The sequence below is a fragment of the Lagenorhynchus albirostris genome, chromosome 12 (genome assembly GCF_949774975.1).
Source record: "Lagenorhynchus albirostris chromosome 12, mLagAlb1.1, whole genome shotgun sequence".
NCBI classification, from domain to species: Eukaryota; Metazoa; Chordata; class Mammalia; order Artiodactyla; family Delphinidae; genus Lagenorhynchus; species Lagenorhynchus albirostris.
Genome location: NC_083106.1, coordinates 12,658,398 through 12,675,290, shown reverse-complemented (window position 1 = coordinate 12,675,290; position 16,893 = coordinate 12,658,398). Strand labels below are relative to the sequence as shown.

The 16,893-nt window shown below is 35.9% G+C and overlaps 1 protein-coding gene across 2 annotated transcripts in view; it reads left to right on the top strand.

Moving 5' to 3' along the window:
- Positions 1-2,198: 2,198 nt before the first annotated feature.
- OPRM1 (opioid receptor mu 1) overlaps positions 2,199-16,893 on the top strand; it is a 159,497-nt gene continuing 144,802 nt past the window's right edge. For both annotated transcript variants that reach the window (XM_060167263.1, XM_060167262.1), the window contains exon 1: positions 2,199-2,491. In XM_060167263.1, the coding sequence (XP_060023246.1) occupies positions 2,199-2,491 (293 nt within the window). The remainder of the gene's footprint in view (positions 2,492-16,893) is intronic.

Here is a 16,893-nt window from a genome sequence, read left to right as displayed (position 1 = left end):
AAGCTGGAGGTCTAAAATCATGGCGCCTGCATGGTCAGGTTCTGGTAAGGGCTCTCTTCTGCAATGCAGACTGCCAAACTGCTGTCTTCTCATTGTACCCTCACATAGCAAAAAGGGAGCTAGGGAGATCTCTGGGGTTTCTTTTACAAGGGTAATAATCCCACTCATAAAGTTCCCACCCTCATGATCTACTTACCTCCCAAAGACCCCATCTTCTAACACCATCACTCTGGGGGTTAGGATTTCAATACATGAATTGGGGGGAGGGGCACAAACATTCAGTCCATAGCATTTATGAAACATGCTAATTATTTTTCAACTTTTTTTTCCCACTGATGAGAAAACTGTCACTCAGCCAGGTAAAGTAACATATCCAAACTCCCTCAGCTAAAAAAGTTTAAAAAACGTACAAATCTAAGGTTCACAAAATGATCTGACTTCAAGGCAAGGGCTTATTATACTGTGCTTATTTGTCTTTCACATGAATTAAGTTTAGACGGATTCTGTGTGTCCTCAAGAGATTGAATAATGGCAGATAAATTTCAGCTCAATATGAGTGAATTAATATACTAGTTCATAGGAGAATATGTGGTAAGGCATTTTTATTCATCTTTAGGAGATCTCTGTAGCTTTTTTTTGGCTGAAATTATACCCTTCAACATAAAAAGATAAAAATAATACTGAACATTGGCAAAATCACCTATGATTAGTAGAGTTTACTGGTGTTATCTGTTTTCAAGACAAATGATAAAAATAATAGGGGAATTAAATGTTCTTACCAAGCTCCCTACCTCACCCCCGTCCCTGCTGCCCAAGAATATAGCTTTCTACAACCAATTGGGCATATTTAATGATAATGTTTTTGTTAAAATATATATACATAAACAAATATTCCCATGTATGGAAATGAGAATTACTTCAGAATTAGTGTTAACTTTACCAAAACATAGACAAACAAAACAAAACAAAACCTTACTCTTGGTTGATTTACAAATTTATTTATAAAGTAGACGCTTTTGTAGATTTAGAGTTGAGTTATCAAATTTTAAAACGTATCAATAATCCTCAGCCTTGTGTGAGCTGTTCCAGTTCCAGATGTCTATGTATCAATAGTTTCTCCTGGAATGTCTACACTAGAAAACACTGAAATAATGCAAATGTTTGGTTTTCACAATCTTCTACTAAGAAGCACATGTAGGAAGTCTGGAGATAAAAACAATAATTAATAATTCCAAATGTATGAGATTTATATATGGGATGTCACCGTTGTCTTTCTTTGACTTTTCTGGACACCACAACTCCCTGATTTCTGTACCCCGTTCCTACGCCTCTTCCTCACCAGGATAGAAATCAGATGCAAATAAAGCTTCTACTCTAGGAGAAATAAAGGAATATGGAGTAAAGGGAATAGGTTTCCTTTCTAAAAGTTTGTTTTTCATTTCTTTTTCAGAGAGGGAATCACTCTTGTTTCAGGCAGGTTTGAAGGGTTGGAAATTCTCACTTGGTGATAGGAAACACACGGTTACATTTTCGCGGACAGGCGGGTCTGAGGCAAGGAGGGCTAAAGAAGAAGATTTTGTGTACCCTGCCCCCAAACGATTGCTTAGGCAGTAAGGATGGAAGAGCGCTGGGGTGTAGGGTGGTCAGAGTTGCATCAAGTCAATGTCTTTCCTGTCATATTATACTGAGAAAACGGCGCTGGAAAAAGAGTGATGTCAGCCCCCTTTCTTATGCTTTACAGCCTCCAAAAACTAACTCTCTGTTTGTCTCACTCCCAACCCCTTCTCTCCAACTCCCTTCCTTGTTCTGCCCCTCCTTAGAGGTGTTTGCACAGACGAGTGCCGAGTGAGGAAACCAAGTCGTTGGATCGCTTTGCACAAAATCCACTTCTCTCTCCTCCCTCCGCTCCAGCCTCTGGATCCCGCACAGCCCTCCTTCCCCTCCCCCCAGCGGTGTGGGGTTGACGATGTGTCTCTGTACGTCTAAGGTGGGAGGGGGCTACAAGCAGAGGATACCGTCAGATGCTTAGCTCTCTCCTTCTGCCTGACTCTCCTCTCTGGCTCCGCCAGGGTTGGTCTATAAGAAATAGCCGGAGCTGTGGCAGCGGCGAGAGGAAGCAGCGGAGGCGCGTAGACCCTGAAAGTCCGGGCGCTCGCGGTTACTCGCAACGCGGTCCCAGCCGGCCGGTCGTCAGCACCATGGACAGCAGCAGCGTCCCCAAGAACGCCAGCAATTGCACTGATCCCTTCACGCACTCTTCAAGTTGCTCCCCGGGACCCAACCCTAGTTCCTGGGTCAACTTCTCCCACTTAGAAGGCAACCTGTCCGACCCATGCGGTCCGAACCGCACCGAGCTGGGCGGGAGCGACAGCCTGTGCCCTTCGACCGGCAGTCCTTCCATGATCACGGCCATCACCATCATGGCCCTCTACTCCATTGTGTGCGTGGTGGGTCTCTTCGGAAACTTCCTGGTCATGTATGTGATTGTCAGGTAAGGAAGGCTACAGGGCTCCGAGTGTAGATTTCAGTGGCTAATAGGGGCATAAACGGTGTCCGGCGGGAGGGTGAGAAAAGGGAGGTGAACAGGGGAGAGTATGGAGGTGACAGTGGATGGAATGGTTGCTGTTTGAGTACAAAATCCTACTTTTCTATTCTTCGCTCCGTTGATAAAGACATAATCCAAAATTTGGGGAACGGAGAAGTTGCTCTGGTAAAACTATAAAGCTCCGGCAAAAAAAAAAAAAGTCTATCTTACAGCTTGCTTATACTGAGCCAAGAGGGCTCTCAGCTCTTGAGCACAGTGTCCCACAGTCCCTTCCAAAGGAGCTGTGGAAACAATAATTTGTGAATAATGGAAGAGAAATTCTAGTTATTTTACCCCTAATTGGGGAGTGGAGGGGCAGGTTTCCTGCTCAGTTCTTTTCAGAGATGAACCTTGGCAACTTTCCTACTCCTGCTGGTGCCGGGGTATTTTGCTGCACCACTGGTCCACCTTCCTCTTCCTTGGTCATAGCAGCCCTTATTCCACTCTTTCTTCCATCCTGAGGCCACACTCATAGAGGAAGTTTTTCTGGTGTCTTTCCACAGTAAATAGTGTCGTTTTGCTGTGACACACATGACAGCTGTGTTGCCTAGACCAGTTTGCAGTTGGCAGCTGCAGATCTGCTAGGAGAGTCACAAACTGAATGGGGATAGGTAGGGTGGTTCAGAACTGCAGGACATGAGAGTTTTTCAATGCCTCCAAAAGCTGAAACTAGTTAGAAGTGACCAAAGGCAGCATAATTCTGGATTATAAACTATTACATAAGAAGTTGTAATGGTTGCTCTGGAAAAATTAAGAAGTGTCTTTATCCAATGAAATTGTTTCAAAAGAGTTCGTGGCCCACTTTCTATTTGCCCAGATGTTCCAGGTTTATCTGGCAAAGAGTGTGCAAACTCTCAGCATTGAGATTGATGTAAATAGCTTGTGTTAGCGTTGATGTGCATATTCAAATCCTACATGTTAATATGGAATACTATATTTTCACTTTTGTTGAAGTAGATAATTATTTTAATACTTTAAAATGGCTCCTGATTTAGGATTTTCTTTCTACTAGGGGTTCTATGTATGTAGCAAGCATGGCATTTTCATATTGGCTACAATACTGGCTTCATCTATTCAACAAGTATTGCAGGTTTCAATGGAGCTCTTTAGTCGTTTAACAATCATTTTCTCCATTATGCTTCCATTATCAACGTGCTGCAAGTTGCTTATCGATTCTTTCTACTTTGATGTACGATTTCTTTAATTGGTGATTGTTAAAGAGTGAAACTAATTTTCCTGATCTTTTGATGAGGAATAAGATAAGTAGTTTCTCTGAGAAAAGAGCACCATCTATTGCAAAGAAGGCTAACAACAAAAGGAAAAATGCAGGGAGAAAATCAATGGAAGAATTTATTTTTTAAAACATTATGTAATTCAATATAAAACTTCATATAAAAGATAAAAATTGTCTCTTTTGCATTTATCATAATAAAAATAACAATTAAAGGTCTGCTTCATGAAGGGAAAATGTTTCTCATTTCTCCTAAGAAAATTCATAGAATCATGAGTTTATAGAGCTAGAAGGGAAACTAGAGCTTTTCTAGGCTAGGTGATTAAAATGTGGCAGAGAAAATATAAATGATTTCTCCAAGGACAGATAATTCATTAGTTCAGTACCATGGAATTGCTCTTAGCCAATATAATTTTGTGTTTATTAGAGTGGCAAATCATGATTTGAGTTGCTCTTAGCCAATATAATTTTGTGTTTATTAGAATGGCAAATCATGATTTGAGTTAATTCAACTAGAAGATTGACAGAGTAGGTTTAGATAATAATGTGGAAATAATAAATCAGTCCAAATTTATGCCTGTAATCCTGGATAATGAAGGATAAATAGAAATTACCAAACCATCTTGATACCCTGCCATCTCAAACATAATCTTTTATGCTCTGTTATTGCTTCTCTTGGTATTTTCCTTCCTGACTTTTCTCCTCTCTAGTTTATGCTTTTCTATAAAGTGAGAGCCAATAGAGCAGCAGCTGGCTGTGAAATAAGCAGATTGGTTTTATTCTAGTGTTTAAGAGATTACTACTTGGGTGAGTTTGTTCTAAAGGCATTAAAATGTAAAACCTCTGAACTTTTGATGACTTGGAAAAGGATGGTGACACTGTCTCTGAGAACATGATATTATGCTTTATTTTTCTGTGCTTAAAGTTTTAACAAAATACATTCACTTTTTTTATACAACAGAAACTAACCCAACATTGTAAAGCAATTATACTCCAATAAAGGTGTTAAAAGAAGATAAAAAAAGGGCACCCCAAACACCCACCTGTGGCAAGCCAGGTGTTTAATTCCAAGGTCAGGTAATCCTCTGGGTATATGACTGTGAAACAGAAAAATAGTTCAGTGACAAATGAAGTGATGAGGAAAGCCTCTGGGGAGTGAAGAAACTATATCTATTTAGCTGAGAAATTTAACTGGACTGTCTCCAGGCTGTGGTTATTTCACTACAAAATGATCAGTTCGGGGACATTATTGCCTCTGTTAGAAAGATGAATATAATGCTGCATCTATTAAAGTACTGAGGTGAAATGCTTACTTCCTGCTATTATTTAAAATTCAACAAATACTTTTGAATTTTCAAGTAGTTACGGTTTTCTAATCAGATTAAGATTATATTTATTAGAATGTCTTAACACATTGAGTGAACCATGAGGTTCGATGACTATGGCAACAAAAAACAACAACAAAAATAACAGGTAATATAGATGCCATGAATGATTAATGATTTTCAGTTCTGTATCTTAACTCCACCATCATCATAACTTCATCAACAACATTATTAAATAATATAACTTAAGTAACATTCTTACACAGTGCTGTTCTAAGGAACATAAGGGAGGAAAAGAGATGCTGCTACATGATTTAAAATTTTAAAATCCAGATGTTAAATGATAGACTGTTATAACTGTTCATTATCTGAAAGCTTTTTTGGTTTTAAAGTACTTGCATGGTAACTATATATTAAAAATTACCACAGTTATTCTGGAAAAATAAGGCGATAAAATATTACAATATGTGGCAATCATTTAAAATGGGATAATAGTATATTATTGTCAAGAAGGTTTTAAAGAAAAAAAATCAATCAAAATAATACACAAAGTTATAACCACCAGGAGTGTTTCACTTATTGAAAATATTTGACCAAAGTAAAGAATTAACCATAGCTGTAAAAACTGATATAGTCCCAGATGTATTTATTTTGTGAGTTTTTTTCAAGAGATTTGTCCATTTAGTTATGGTCTATGCAGACACTGTTGGAAAAAGTAAAGGGTTAGAAACTGTTAGATCTCTGGGGGCTATGTAAGCCATCCTTCCAAATAAAGTTCCAATGAAGAGTGCCAAATTATATGGCCTTCTTTTTTAAGATTATTTCTTAACTTGACGAGATGAATTCTCAATATTAGTTATCAGATAAGAGCATTTAAATATAGGCAAGATGTTATTATCTTCGATTTCACTAAGAAGTATTTCTAATTTTAAAACATGTCCTATGATCTCTGTGTATTAAATATTATTAAATATTTGATTCAGGTTTAAAGTACAGAATGATCAGTGGAGAGCTCCTAGTAACATCTATCACAATGTGAACTGTAACTGCTGTTTCCCGTACAGGTGCTAATTCTGTTGGGAACACCTCTTTCTCAGTGTGTCCTGACAACACTAAATTGTTTTTCATTTCCTCCATTGTAAGCTATGTCTCTGTCATTTGCATAGAGTTATCACTGAGTTTCTTTTCCTTCTCTCCTTTCATGAATGAGCTATCTTATACTTTATGAAATATTTCCAACATAAAGAAATGTATAGAGAATAATATGATTCTTCACCTTTAAACCTTATATATAATTATGATAATTATATATACCTCTAATAATATATAATATATGTTATATATAGTATATATTTATATATACATAATACATAATTGTATATAATTTACATATTTTATACAATACATAGTGTAATATATAATATGTAATTGTATATACATAATAATATATAATATATATAAGAAGCCATCTCTCTTCTCCCATTATACTCCCTCCCTTGAGACTATCACTGTTGTAAATTTGGTGGTTATTATTCATATACATATTTTAAAATTTTTATTTCACATGTGTGTTTCCACAAATGAAGGGTAATCATTTAAACATGCTCTTCAAACTGCATATATTATTTATATTTTATATTAATGTTGATATACATAATTTCACTATTTGCCCAGAGTTGTTCTAGTTCCAGCAGATCAAGGATAAAAACAAACGTCAAACACAACAACATAAAAGCAAACAAACAAACAAAAACTCAGGTCATTACCCCTCCTATATCCTTTTACTTTATCTCTAAGGATGTGTTTTAAATTAATGTAAAGATTTCTTTGTGTTTTCCCATAGTGACAAATATTTCCATGTTACTTATCTACAATATTCAAAAAAATGTTTTCAGCAACTACTGCAACAAATATATCTGTTCATGAATGTAATCCAGGCATAATTTCTCCACTTCTGAGAAGGAAATAGAAATAATTTCTGACTACTTCAAAATGTCATTCAAGATAAATACTGGCAATATTTACTTTGGGGTTTTGTAAGCCTTGGAGGACCCCTTACACATAAAAGCTGAAATGTTATTTCTTCTAGTAATGCACTTTAGTTATGAATTGAAACCAAATTGTTTCAGTCAGAAGGAAAAGATAAACTCATTTCAATAGATAATAGCTGATTCACTTTGTTATAAAGCAGAAACTAACACACCATTGTAAAGCAATTATACTCCAATAAAGATGTTAAAAAAAAGAATACATATTTCTTAAGAATCCTGTCTTATAACTTCTGTTCTAAATCTTAGTTATAGAATTGTCATCATATAAATTAAAACAAGTTGCTAAACACTAAAAACAAAAAGTAGCATTTTAAAATATATTGATAAATATGAAGACTAAATGTTGAGTGGAATTTTAAAATATGAGACTCTCATTTTCTCCTAATTCATAGAGAAATTACCTGAATATTTGCCTTCAGAAATTAATCACATTCTGGATGTTGCATTGCAAAACTGATCAGAGAGATAGTGGCTCTACCGAATCTAACCAAGTGAACCTTTATAAGCCAATAGGTAGGGCAGGTAGGGCTTTTACACGTGATGAAACACGTGATGGGTTCTATCAGATGAGAGAGAGAGATCAATCTATTCTAGATATCAGATTCTGTCTAGGCAAGAATATTATCAAGTACAGTTTGCTTTTTTAATTCAATTATGTATTAGTTTGTCATTTGCATATATTTAAACTTCTGTTTTTAGAAATACAAGGGAATCAATTTAATTTTGAGAATTTTATTTCAATATGCAGAATTAAACAGACCACATAAGTTTTTAAATCAGGGCGCCATACCTAGGTATCTAGTGACAGACTGATAATTGAAACATATGGATATCCATTTTGTTTTCAAGCTATTCCCTCTAATTTTGATAAATGATAATACAAACATAAACTTGTCTTCATGCCATGAACTCACTGTCATATTTAATATGGAACTTAGCTTGTGGATTTTCTTCTTCAGAAGAATGTTTTTAAAATATTCCCTTGAAGAATGTTGCATATGTAGTCCACCTTCATTATTCATAGATTCTGTATTTGCAAACAAGCTTACTTGCTAAAGTTTATCTGTAACCCTAAAATCCGTATTCATGGGCTTTTGGGGTCTGTCACAGACAAGGGCAGAGTTGCTCTGATGGGCAAATTCCCAGCTGAGGTCAAACGAAACAACACTCTGCCTTCCTGTTTCAGCTCTCAGAGTGTAAATATTTCTTTTCTGAGTCTATTTAGGGCCACATTTTTAGCGTTTTTGAAGTTTTTGTTGTTGGTGATTTCACTGTTTAAAATGGCCCCAGGTGAGGCTTCCCTGGTGGTGCAGTGGTTGAGAGTCCGCCTGCCGATGCAGGGGACACGGGCGCGGAGCGGCTGGGCCCGTGAGCCATGGCCCCTGAGCCTGCACGTCCGGAGCCTGTGCTCTGCAACAGGAGAGGTCACAACAGTGAGAGACCAGCGTACCGCAAAAAATAATAATAATAATAAATAAATAAAATGGCCCCAGGTGGATTGACATGTACCCACTGTTATATTTAAAATAGAGAACCAACAAGGACAGTTTCCTGTATAGCACAGGAAACTCTGCTCAATATTCTGTAATAACCTAAATGGTAAAAGAATTTGAAAAAAAATAGATACATGCATAGGTATATCTGAAACACTTTGCTGTACACCTGAAGCTAACACAACATTGTTAATCTGCTATACTCCAATATAAAATAAAAATTTTTTAAATGACCCCAGGTGTAGTGTTGACGTGCTGTGCAGTGTCCTAAGCACAAGATGGCTGTGAGGTACCTAATGGAAAAAGGAGGCGTATTAGATAAGCTTCATGTGGGTGTTATAGGGGTGTTGGTCATGAGTTCAGAGTCAATGAATCAACAATATATATTAAATAATATGCCTTTAAACAGGAACACACATAACAGAACGTTATGTATTGATTAGTTGATGAAAATGTGATTGGAGGCTCACAGGAACCTCCCCCTGTATTTATTTGCTCTAGAAGCAAAGCTTCAGTCTTCTCTAATTCAGTAGGTAAAGTGAGTCTATAGAACAAAACTACCATGAATATTGAGAATTGACTGTACTAACTTTTTTTTCACTCTTTAAAATTTTACTTTCTATGTTTAAATTATAAGAGTAACAATCTATTTCCCATTCAAAGTTTGTGAACTTATGTGTAAGTATATATGTGTTTTATTTGAATTTATTATTTGCTGATATCAATCCGCTGGTACAGCTCAGTTTTCATAATTTTGCATATTGAAATAAAATTCTCAAAATTAAATTGATTCCCTTATATTTTTAAAAATAGAAGTTTAAATATAATTGGGATTATGTAATAATCCCATGTGAATGTCTAGATTATTCTTACAATTTAGGATTTAGTTCAGTTGTCTGAAGTCTTATGCTTCTATTTCCGGTGAAGATCTAAACTCCAGAAAGAAAACTTTCACCTAATAAGTAGTATGTAATTGCACTATAGTCATACAATCACAACTATTACTTGATACTTTTTGTTTGCTAATCACTTTATTTTTTAATTTTTTATTTTATATTGGAGTATAGTTCACTTACAATGTCGTGTTAGTTTCAGGTGTACAGCAAAGTGATTTAGTTATACATACACCTATATCTATTCTTTTTCAGATTCTTTTCCCATATAGGTTATTACAGAACATTGAGAGGAGTTCCCTGTGTTATACAGGAGGTCTTTGTTGATTATCTATTTTATATATAGTGTACTTGATACTTTTTACTCAACAAACTTTGGAGTAAGTTTTAAGCCACAAAATTCTTACTCTAGTTTTCAATAAGAAACTAAACTGCCTACAATTTAATGGCTCCAGGTGTGTGAATTAGCCTGGTCCCTCCACACTGAGAAGGGTGAGAATGCTCAAATAAAGTAGGGATGTAATCTGGAACCTAAAAACCTATTTTATACCAAGATATTTTCATGAGCCGATGTAAAGTTTGGATTTAAATGATTCCAAGATAAGAATCTCACCTCATTTTACTATATTTAGGTGCACATACAACTCACACCCATCAGGTGAAGAGGGATCACCTCAGGGGGTGACAAATGTTTACTGTAAAGGACCCGAAAGTAAATATTTTAGGCTTTGCAACCACATGGTCTCTGTCACAATTATTCCACTCTGCCATTGTAGCCCCAAAGTAGCCATGGACAAAATGCAAATGAATGGACATGACTATGTTCCAATAAAACTTTAGGTAGACACTAAAATTTGAATTTCCATATAATTTTCATGTGCCTCAAAATATTATTTTTCTCAACCATTAAAAATATATAACTTCCTACAAACTTATTTTTGTTTTTTGATTATTCTAACTGTGAAGATGTAAAAACTTAGCTCCTAAAATATTTCTCATTAATGACAAAAAAAAGATTGATTTTCTAACTAGCATTTTTTAATAATTTTACCTAATCTTTTAGTTGACTTTTATGAAAAGCCATACATTTGATTATCAGGAAAATAATCATGCCACACCTTCTTTTGTTAACTCATTTTACAAGAATGAACTGATTCTTCATTCAGTACAAAAAAATGCAAACCTTCATTTTGGTTTACTTGATTATACAACGCAAATTATTCCATAATAAGTGTTACCAAATTACTTCCTTGTAGCAGCCTCAGATTAAAAACAGCCAAACTAATTATTATACATATAAAAAAATTAAAATACAAATTAGAATGTAAAACCATTCTTAGCTGACAGATTTGGCCCACAAGCTGTCATTTGCCAAACTCTGGTACAAACGTGCTAAATAAAACTTAGTGGTCATAAAAGAGAACATATCTCCTTCTTCAGCAAATTTGATTGCATTTTGTTGTTTACTAGATGGAAACAAAGCATTTTGTAAAAATAACCTAGTACCACCTTGCAGTATTTTTCAACATGAGGAAATATCAATACAAAATGAAGTTTAACACAAATCAGAAAAGTGGTCATAGATTTTTATGACAGAGGATACTGCTTTTCTGAAACTGATGTTGAAGTTAAAATGGTTAAAATAGTAATCACACAGGATCATCTCCATGTCACCCCAGGTGTCCACCTTCAACCCCCAACTCTTCATCCAACCCAGACAAACCGCAATATTCATTACCACTCTTGGCCAGTGATTAAGGAGTAAGTGCTTAGAAAATTGCGGTTCTTAAAAATTTCCATCTATTGAATATGCTTTGTGGTTATCTTAAATCAGTGCAATTTTCTAGGCTTTTCCACAGTATTTTCATCTTCAGTCATTTGAAGCTTTCAGGAAAAATTGAAATTGTCATCTGTAAATTCACATTAACTTCTTAGCAAATATGAAATCTGTCCTCAAAGACACTTATGCCTACACACACACCCACCCCCATGCACCCAGATGGTGACTGGCAGCTTCATTGCCCTCCACCTCTCTTTAGGCCCTTAGAAACACAAAAGCTCATTGCTTGGATTTTTTTTCATCTTCTTTTTGACTTACGTAACTTGCTCATTTTTTTAAAATTTGTTTTCTGTGGTTCTCAAAAGTCACTTTGAAAAATGTTATTCCCTGTGTTTTAGAACTTAGACTGTCCAGCTGAACAAAGAGGACTAGGGTAAGCCTAGGTGTTCTGTGGTATTTGTAATCCCTTGACTTCCTGCCCATGGTTTCCCTCCATCATTTCCTAAAACTCACTGAAATCTCCTCCCTGCCTGATTTCTCATCTTTAATTCAGTCCCCATCTGTATCCAAATGACTGCTTCTTTGACTACTTGTGTTCAGAGAAGACTTTCTAGCATGTATACGAATTCTTTAAATCAGCCAGATGGCCACCAGGTACAAGTTTGCAAGGAGAGCTAAGTTAAGGAGAGTTTTAACTGGGTGATAGAGTCCAGCTGAAGAATGCTACAGTTCCCAGAATCTCTTAGGTGAGATTTGGATCTAAATTCTAGCAAGAAACCCAGACAGGATAAAATGAATAATAAAAGTTGAATTTCCTTCCAATTAACTCATGGAACATCAGAGCTATTGCATAAATCCTTGCAACGCACTTAAGAGACAAAGAAGGAGAAGACCTCCCAGATATTCCATTCTAGTGGTTCTCAATCTTGATTGCACATCAGATTCACCTGGGAAGCCTTTAAAAACAGAAAGAAAGAAAACCCACTTCCACCTAAGGCTAATTAAATTAGAAACTCTGGGCATAACTCCCGGACGCAGGTAGGTCTAAAAGCTCCCTTGGTGAGTCTAATGTGCAGTCAGGATTGGGACACACAGATCTGGACCAACCTACCTATTTCATGGATGAGAGAGCAGTCCTGTTTGACAAGGAAGTTTAAGAGATCTGTCCATGTTTCATCTCTCTGAACATTATGAAGCTGCTTGTAGAATAAATAGTAAATTAAACTACCTCCCAGAAAAGCTAAAGCTCACGATGTTTTAACAATTTTCCTAAAGTTGACCAATCATCTCCCTTCATAGCAGGCACACTGGCATGGAAACAGTGCTAATTCTGGAATGAGGAATACTAATCATATTCAACCTCACATAAATTTTAGGTCCAAATTAGATAAGATATATGGAAATGGGTGTTACATTCTAAAAGTGCTATATGAGAGACATGTTTTGTTATTTGCTTCCCTCCCACTGGGAATTTCTTCCCTTCCCTCCCACTGGGCTCACACCATCGGCATGCAAAATCTCAACATTCACCCACTACTCCTGCCTTACCCTAGATCAATCATATTATTATTCTTACATTTTGAAATGCAGGTTATCATTTTGGAATCACAGTTTCTGCAGAAGCAAGGCAAGGCGTTGCATGGGTGTTATTGTTGTCATTCTTCGATTCATTCCAACGCACTGGATCACTCCAATACCATTTTGTTTAGCAACCATGATGATGGGAAGAGAATTCTAAGGACACATAACTGCAGTTTACTTGGCTCCCTATTGATAAGTCTTTCTAGATTATATGATAAGTTAATGGAGAAAAAAGACGCAAACCAATTATTTTTTTTGAAAAAGAATAGCTATTTTTAACTTAAATATTTCACATTTAAATCGGTGTTATAGTCCAAGTGTCTAAAGCAGAATCCAAGTCTAAATGCTGACTGCATATAATGAAACTCCTTTTTACTCAGCAGAGTAGTTTACTTGAATTAAAAGAAATAACTTATAATAATGGTGTCCTTTGAACACGAGCTTTGGAAATTCAGGAATTTAACATACCATCCCTGTGAAAAGTCCTGGCTTCTGTTATGAGTCTGACTCACTAATCACAGTAAAACTGTTCAGAAAGATGGAGGTCTTCATGGAGGATGTATTTGTGATGGTACAGTGAGTCCATGTGAATGTCTATTCCTAACACCTTCCTAATGGATTTTTCCAGGACTTGCAAGGCAATGCCTGTCAACTTTTAAATCAGAGTAGTAAACTCTATAAATAAAGCAAGCACAAGATAGAAAATAATATCCTTGAGACCCACTCAAGAGAACTGAGAACTGAGAGTTCTCTGAGAGTATTCCAAGTACAGAAACTGTGGAACAAGGAGATCAGTGAAAGAAAAGGCCTTTGCTTCTGAGCATTTTTTCACTGAAACACTGGGTTCAGTGCCACTGAAATGTTGAGCATTTTGTGGGGCACTATTAATGTTAATTGAAAAATGCTGCTGGCAGTATAACCTGAACATCAGAACTTGACTGTGCCTGCCAAGAAGAACAAGGGAAATTTTTATCAACATTATAACTTAACACTTACTCAGCCCCATCAGCTCTAAAGAGGAAACCACATGGGTTGAAGGCATTTATATATGAGCATGTTTCTGATGATGTTGTTGATCCAAGGCCGTGAAAATAAGAGGTTCTATTAAAAGCAGACAATGTTAATTGAGATCCTTCAAACAGTCATTCCTTCTGATGATAAAAGGAAGCTTATTTAACCACTTTGCAAAATAAGCAAAATAGATATTTAAAGAATAAATGTAATGCCTTAAAATTATATAGGACTTTAATTTTTCATTACATTGAATAATATAATTTTGTAAAATTTTTGTGAGTTTAAACAAGGAAAAAAATTGTAAGTCAAACTAATACTAAAGAAGATGAAACTGAAGCTCATTTATTTGCTATGTTTGTTCAACACTACTTACAAAGCACCCTCCTAGAAGCTCCAAAATCTACCACTGAGCAAAACAGACCCAGTCCTGCCTCTCTCCAAAAGTACAGTCTAGTGGAAAAGAAAATTAAATCATTTCACCAGCTGATAAATGCCAAAGATAGGACCAGGATAACTAACCCAGTGTTCTTCAACCACACTACCAGACAAACACTATTCCCAAGGTTTATTACAATTACTGTAGTTTATCTTCCTCCATCTCCAAGCCTAGCAATGGGAAACATTTTGATTTAAGTCTTTATTAATTTTCTCTATTTCGTTAAAGGTATTATTTATGTTTCAGATACAAGATAGAGAAAAGTAAGTGGAGAGAGCCGTGGTTAATTTTCATAGAACAATGAAACAGAATCCTATTGACCAGGATTTACAAGTATTTCTCAAAGCAGATGTTATAAACATTCCACAAATACTAAGGATAAAGCAATGGAATGGTAGAGTCTGGAATGAATGGGACTCACAGGAAGAAAATCTCAAGAACCATTGCTGTAGGACATTCATTAGTGTGTCACTACACTGAAACAATGTCCATTTTATTTCTGAATACCCTGTCATACATAAACATAGGCAGCAGAAATCTCAAGTTAGAAGTCAGACCCAAAACTTCTGTTCTTTAAAATTACTACCCATTTTGTGGAATTTAGAATACAAGTATCAAAGGAGAAATTGATGCCATCTTTTGAAAAAGGATCATTACTCTGACAAAATGCAGACGTTTCCTGCCTATAAATAAATATGTCACATTCCCACAAAATACATTGGTACATTGGTACGAGTCAATGCCACAAAGCATACATTAAAATACAAACCACGCCAATGATAATTTCCACAAGAGTACTATTTTCTCAACACTTTAGAAACTCAAAAATAAGAACATATGAATGAATGAATGAACGTGCCCATCTACACACCCTTGCAGACCTACTAGAGAATGGACTTGAGGATATGGGGAGGGGGAGGGGTAAGCTGGGACAAAGTGAGAGAGTGGCATGGACATATATACTCTACCAAACGTAAAATAGCTAGCTAGTGGGAAGCAGCCGCGTAGCACAGGGAGATCAGCTCGGTGCTTTGTGACCACCTAGAGGGGTGGGATAGGGAGGATGGGAGGGAGGGAGATGCAAGAGGGAAGAGATATGGGAACATATGTATATGTATAAATGATTCACTTTGTTATAAAGCAGAAACTAACACACCATTGTAAAGCAGTTATACTCTAATAAAGATGTTTTTAAAAAATGAAAAAAAAAGCATATTTTACATAAAGATATATGTCCTTTATCAAAAAATGTACTCTTCTGGAATAATAATAGAAACCATGCTTTGGTGTAGCTGAGATATTTTGTCCACACAGTAGTTTGAATTTGATATTTGAAACATAATATATTGGTCAACTTTCTAGCTAAAATAGATGAAGAGGTGGAGTTTAACATACCAAATCCTTGGGTGGGGAAGATAATTGGTGAAGGAAAATAGCTGTGATTTTAGAACGATCTAGGCTATGACGCATCAGTTATCTTTAGCACACATGAGAAAGCATGCTAAAAAAATTAGTACAAGCAAAAGTAACACTTTTATAAGTATAAACATTTAAGCTGTGTCTTGTCAGAGAATAGTATCTGCCTCATTAAATTTGAAACCCATGAGAGCCATCATCATCATCAAGACCACCTTAGCTAACATTTATTGAAAGTTACTACAAATTAGACTCCAAACCAATAATCCTTAAATATACTATTTTAAAATTTTTTCACATTTACACCAACCATTTAAGGAAGACACCAATATCTTCCAAGTTTTACAGGTGAAGAAAATAAAACTCAGAAAATTTAATTAATAAGCCCAAATTTGTCCAGCTAATAAATAATAGTACTAAGATTTGAATCAAGATCTATAGGACCCTGAAACTTAAGGTCTTTCAAGACTGCTATATTTACTTGCGTCAAGGTGAGATTTTCAAGCTAGTTACTGAGGCTTCACTAGGCTAGCTGATTAGCCTGTTATCTTACCTTACATATCATACCTCCCAGAATGTTCCCTAATTGACAACCTGTTCATAACTTTTTTCTTTATTGATAGCCTGTACTCCCACTGAAGTGAGAATAAAGAAAATAGGAAACTTGTCTTTTCACAGGTCAAAATCTGGAGTCTTTCCTTCATATTAGGCCATGACATTTTGAATTGAACTTATGTCTCTGGGTTAACTGGATTCAGGTCTCTGAGTCTGCCTTTCAACCTGGAAAAAAACAGAATCCATTAATTATTTGTGGAACTTCTAACTACAGAAACTCAATTGTGACATAAAGGTACTCTTATACTTTATTCCCAGCAGCATAACGTTATGCTGTGACCAGTATATACGAATAATGCACCTCAACAAACTGATCAGGAGCCAGCCAGAGCACCAGACTCAGTGCTGAGAGTGATGACGGATCAAACAAGGCTTTCTGGATCTGTCATTCAGCCAGGCACCAGGCCGTTTTCCTAGTTCCCTTTATTTCAGTGATCCTTTTTCACATTTTTGAAAAAGACCGAAATTTCCAAT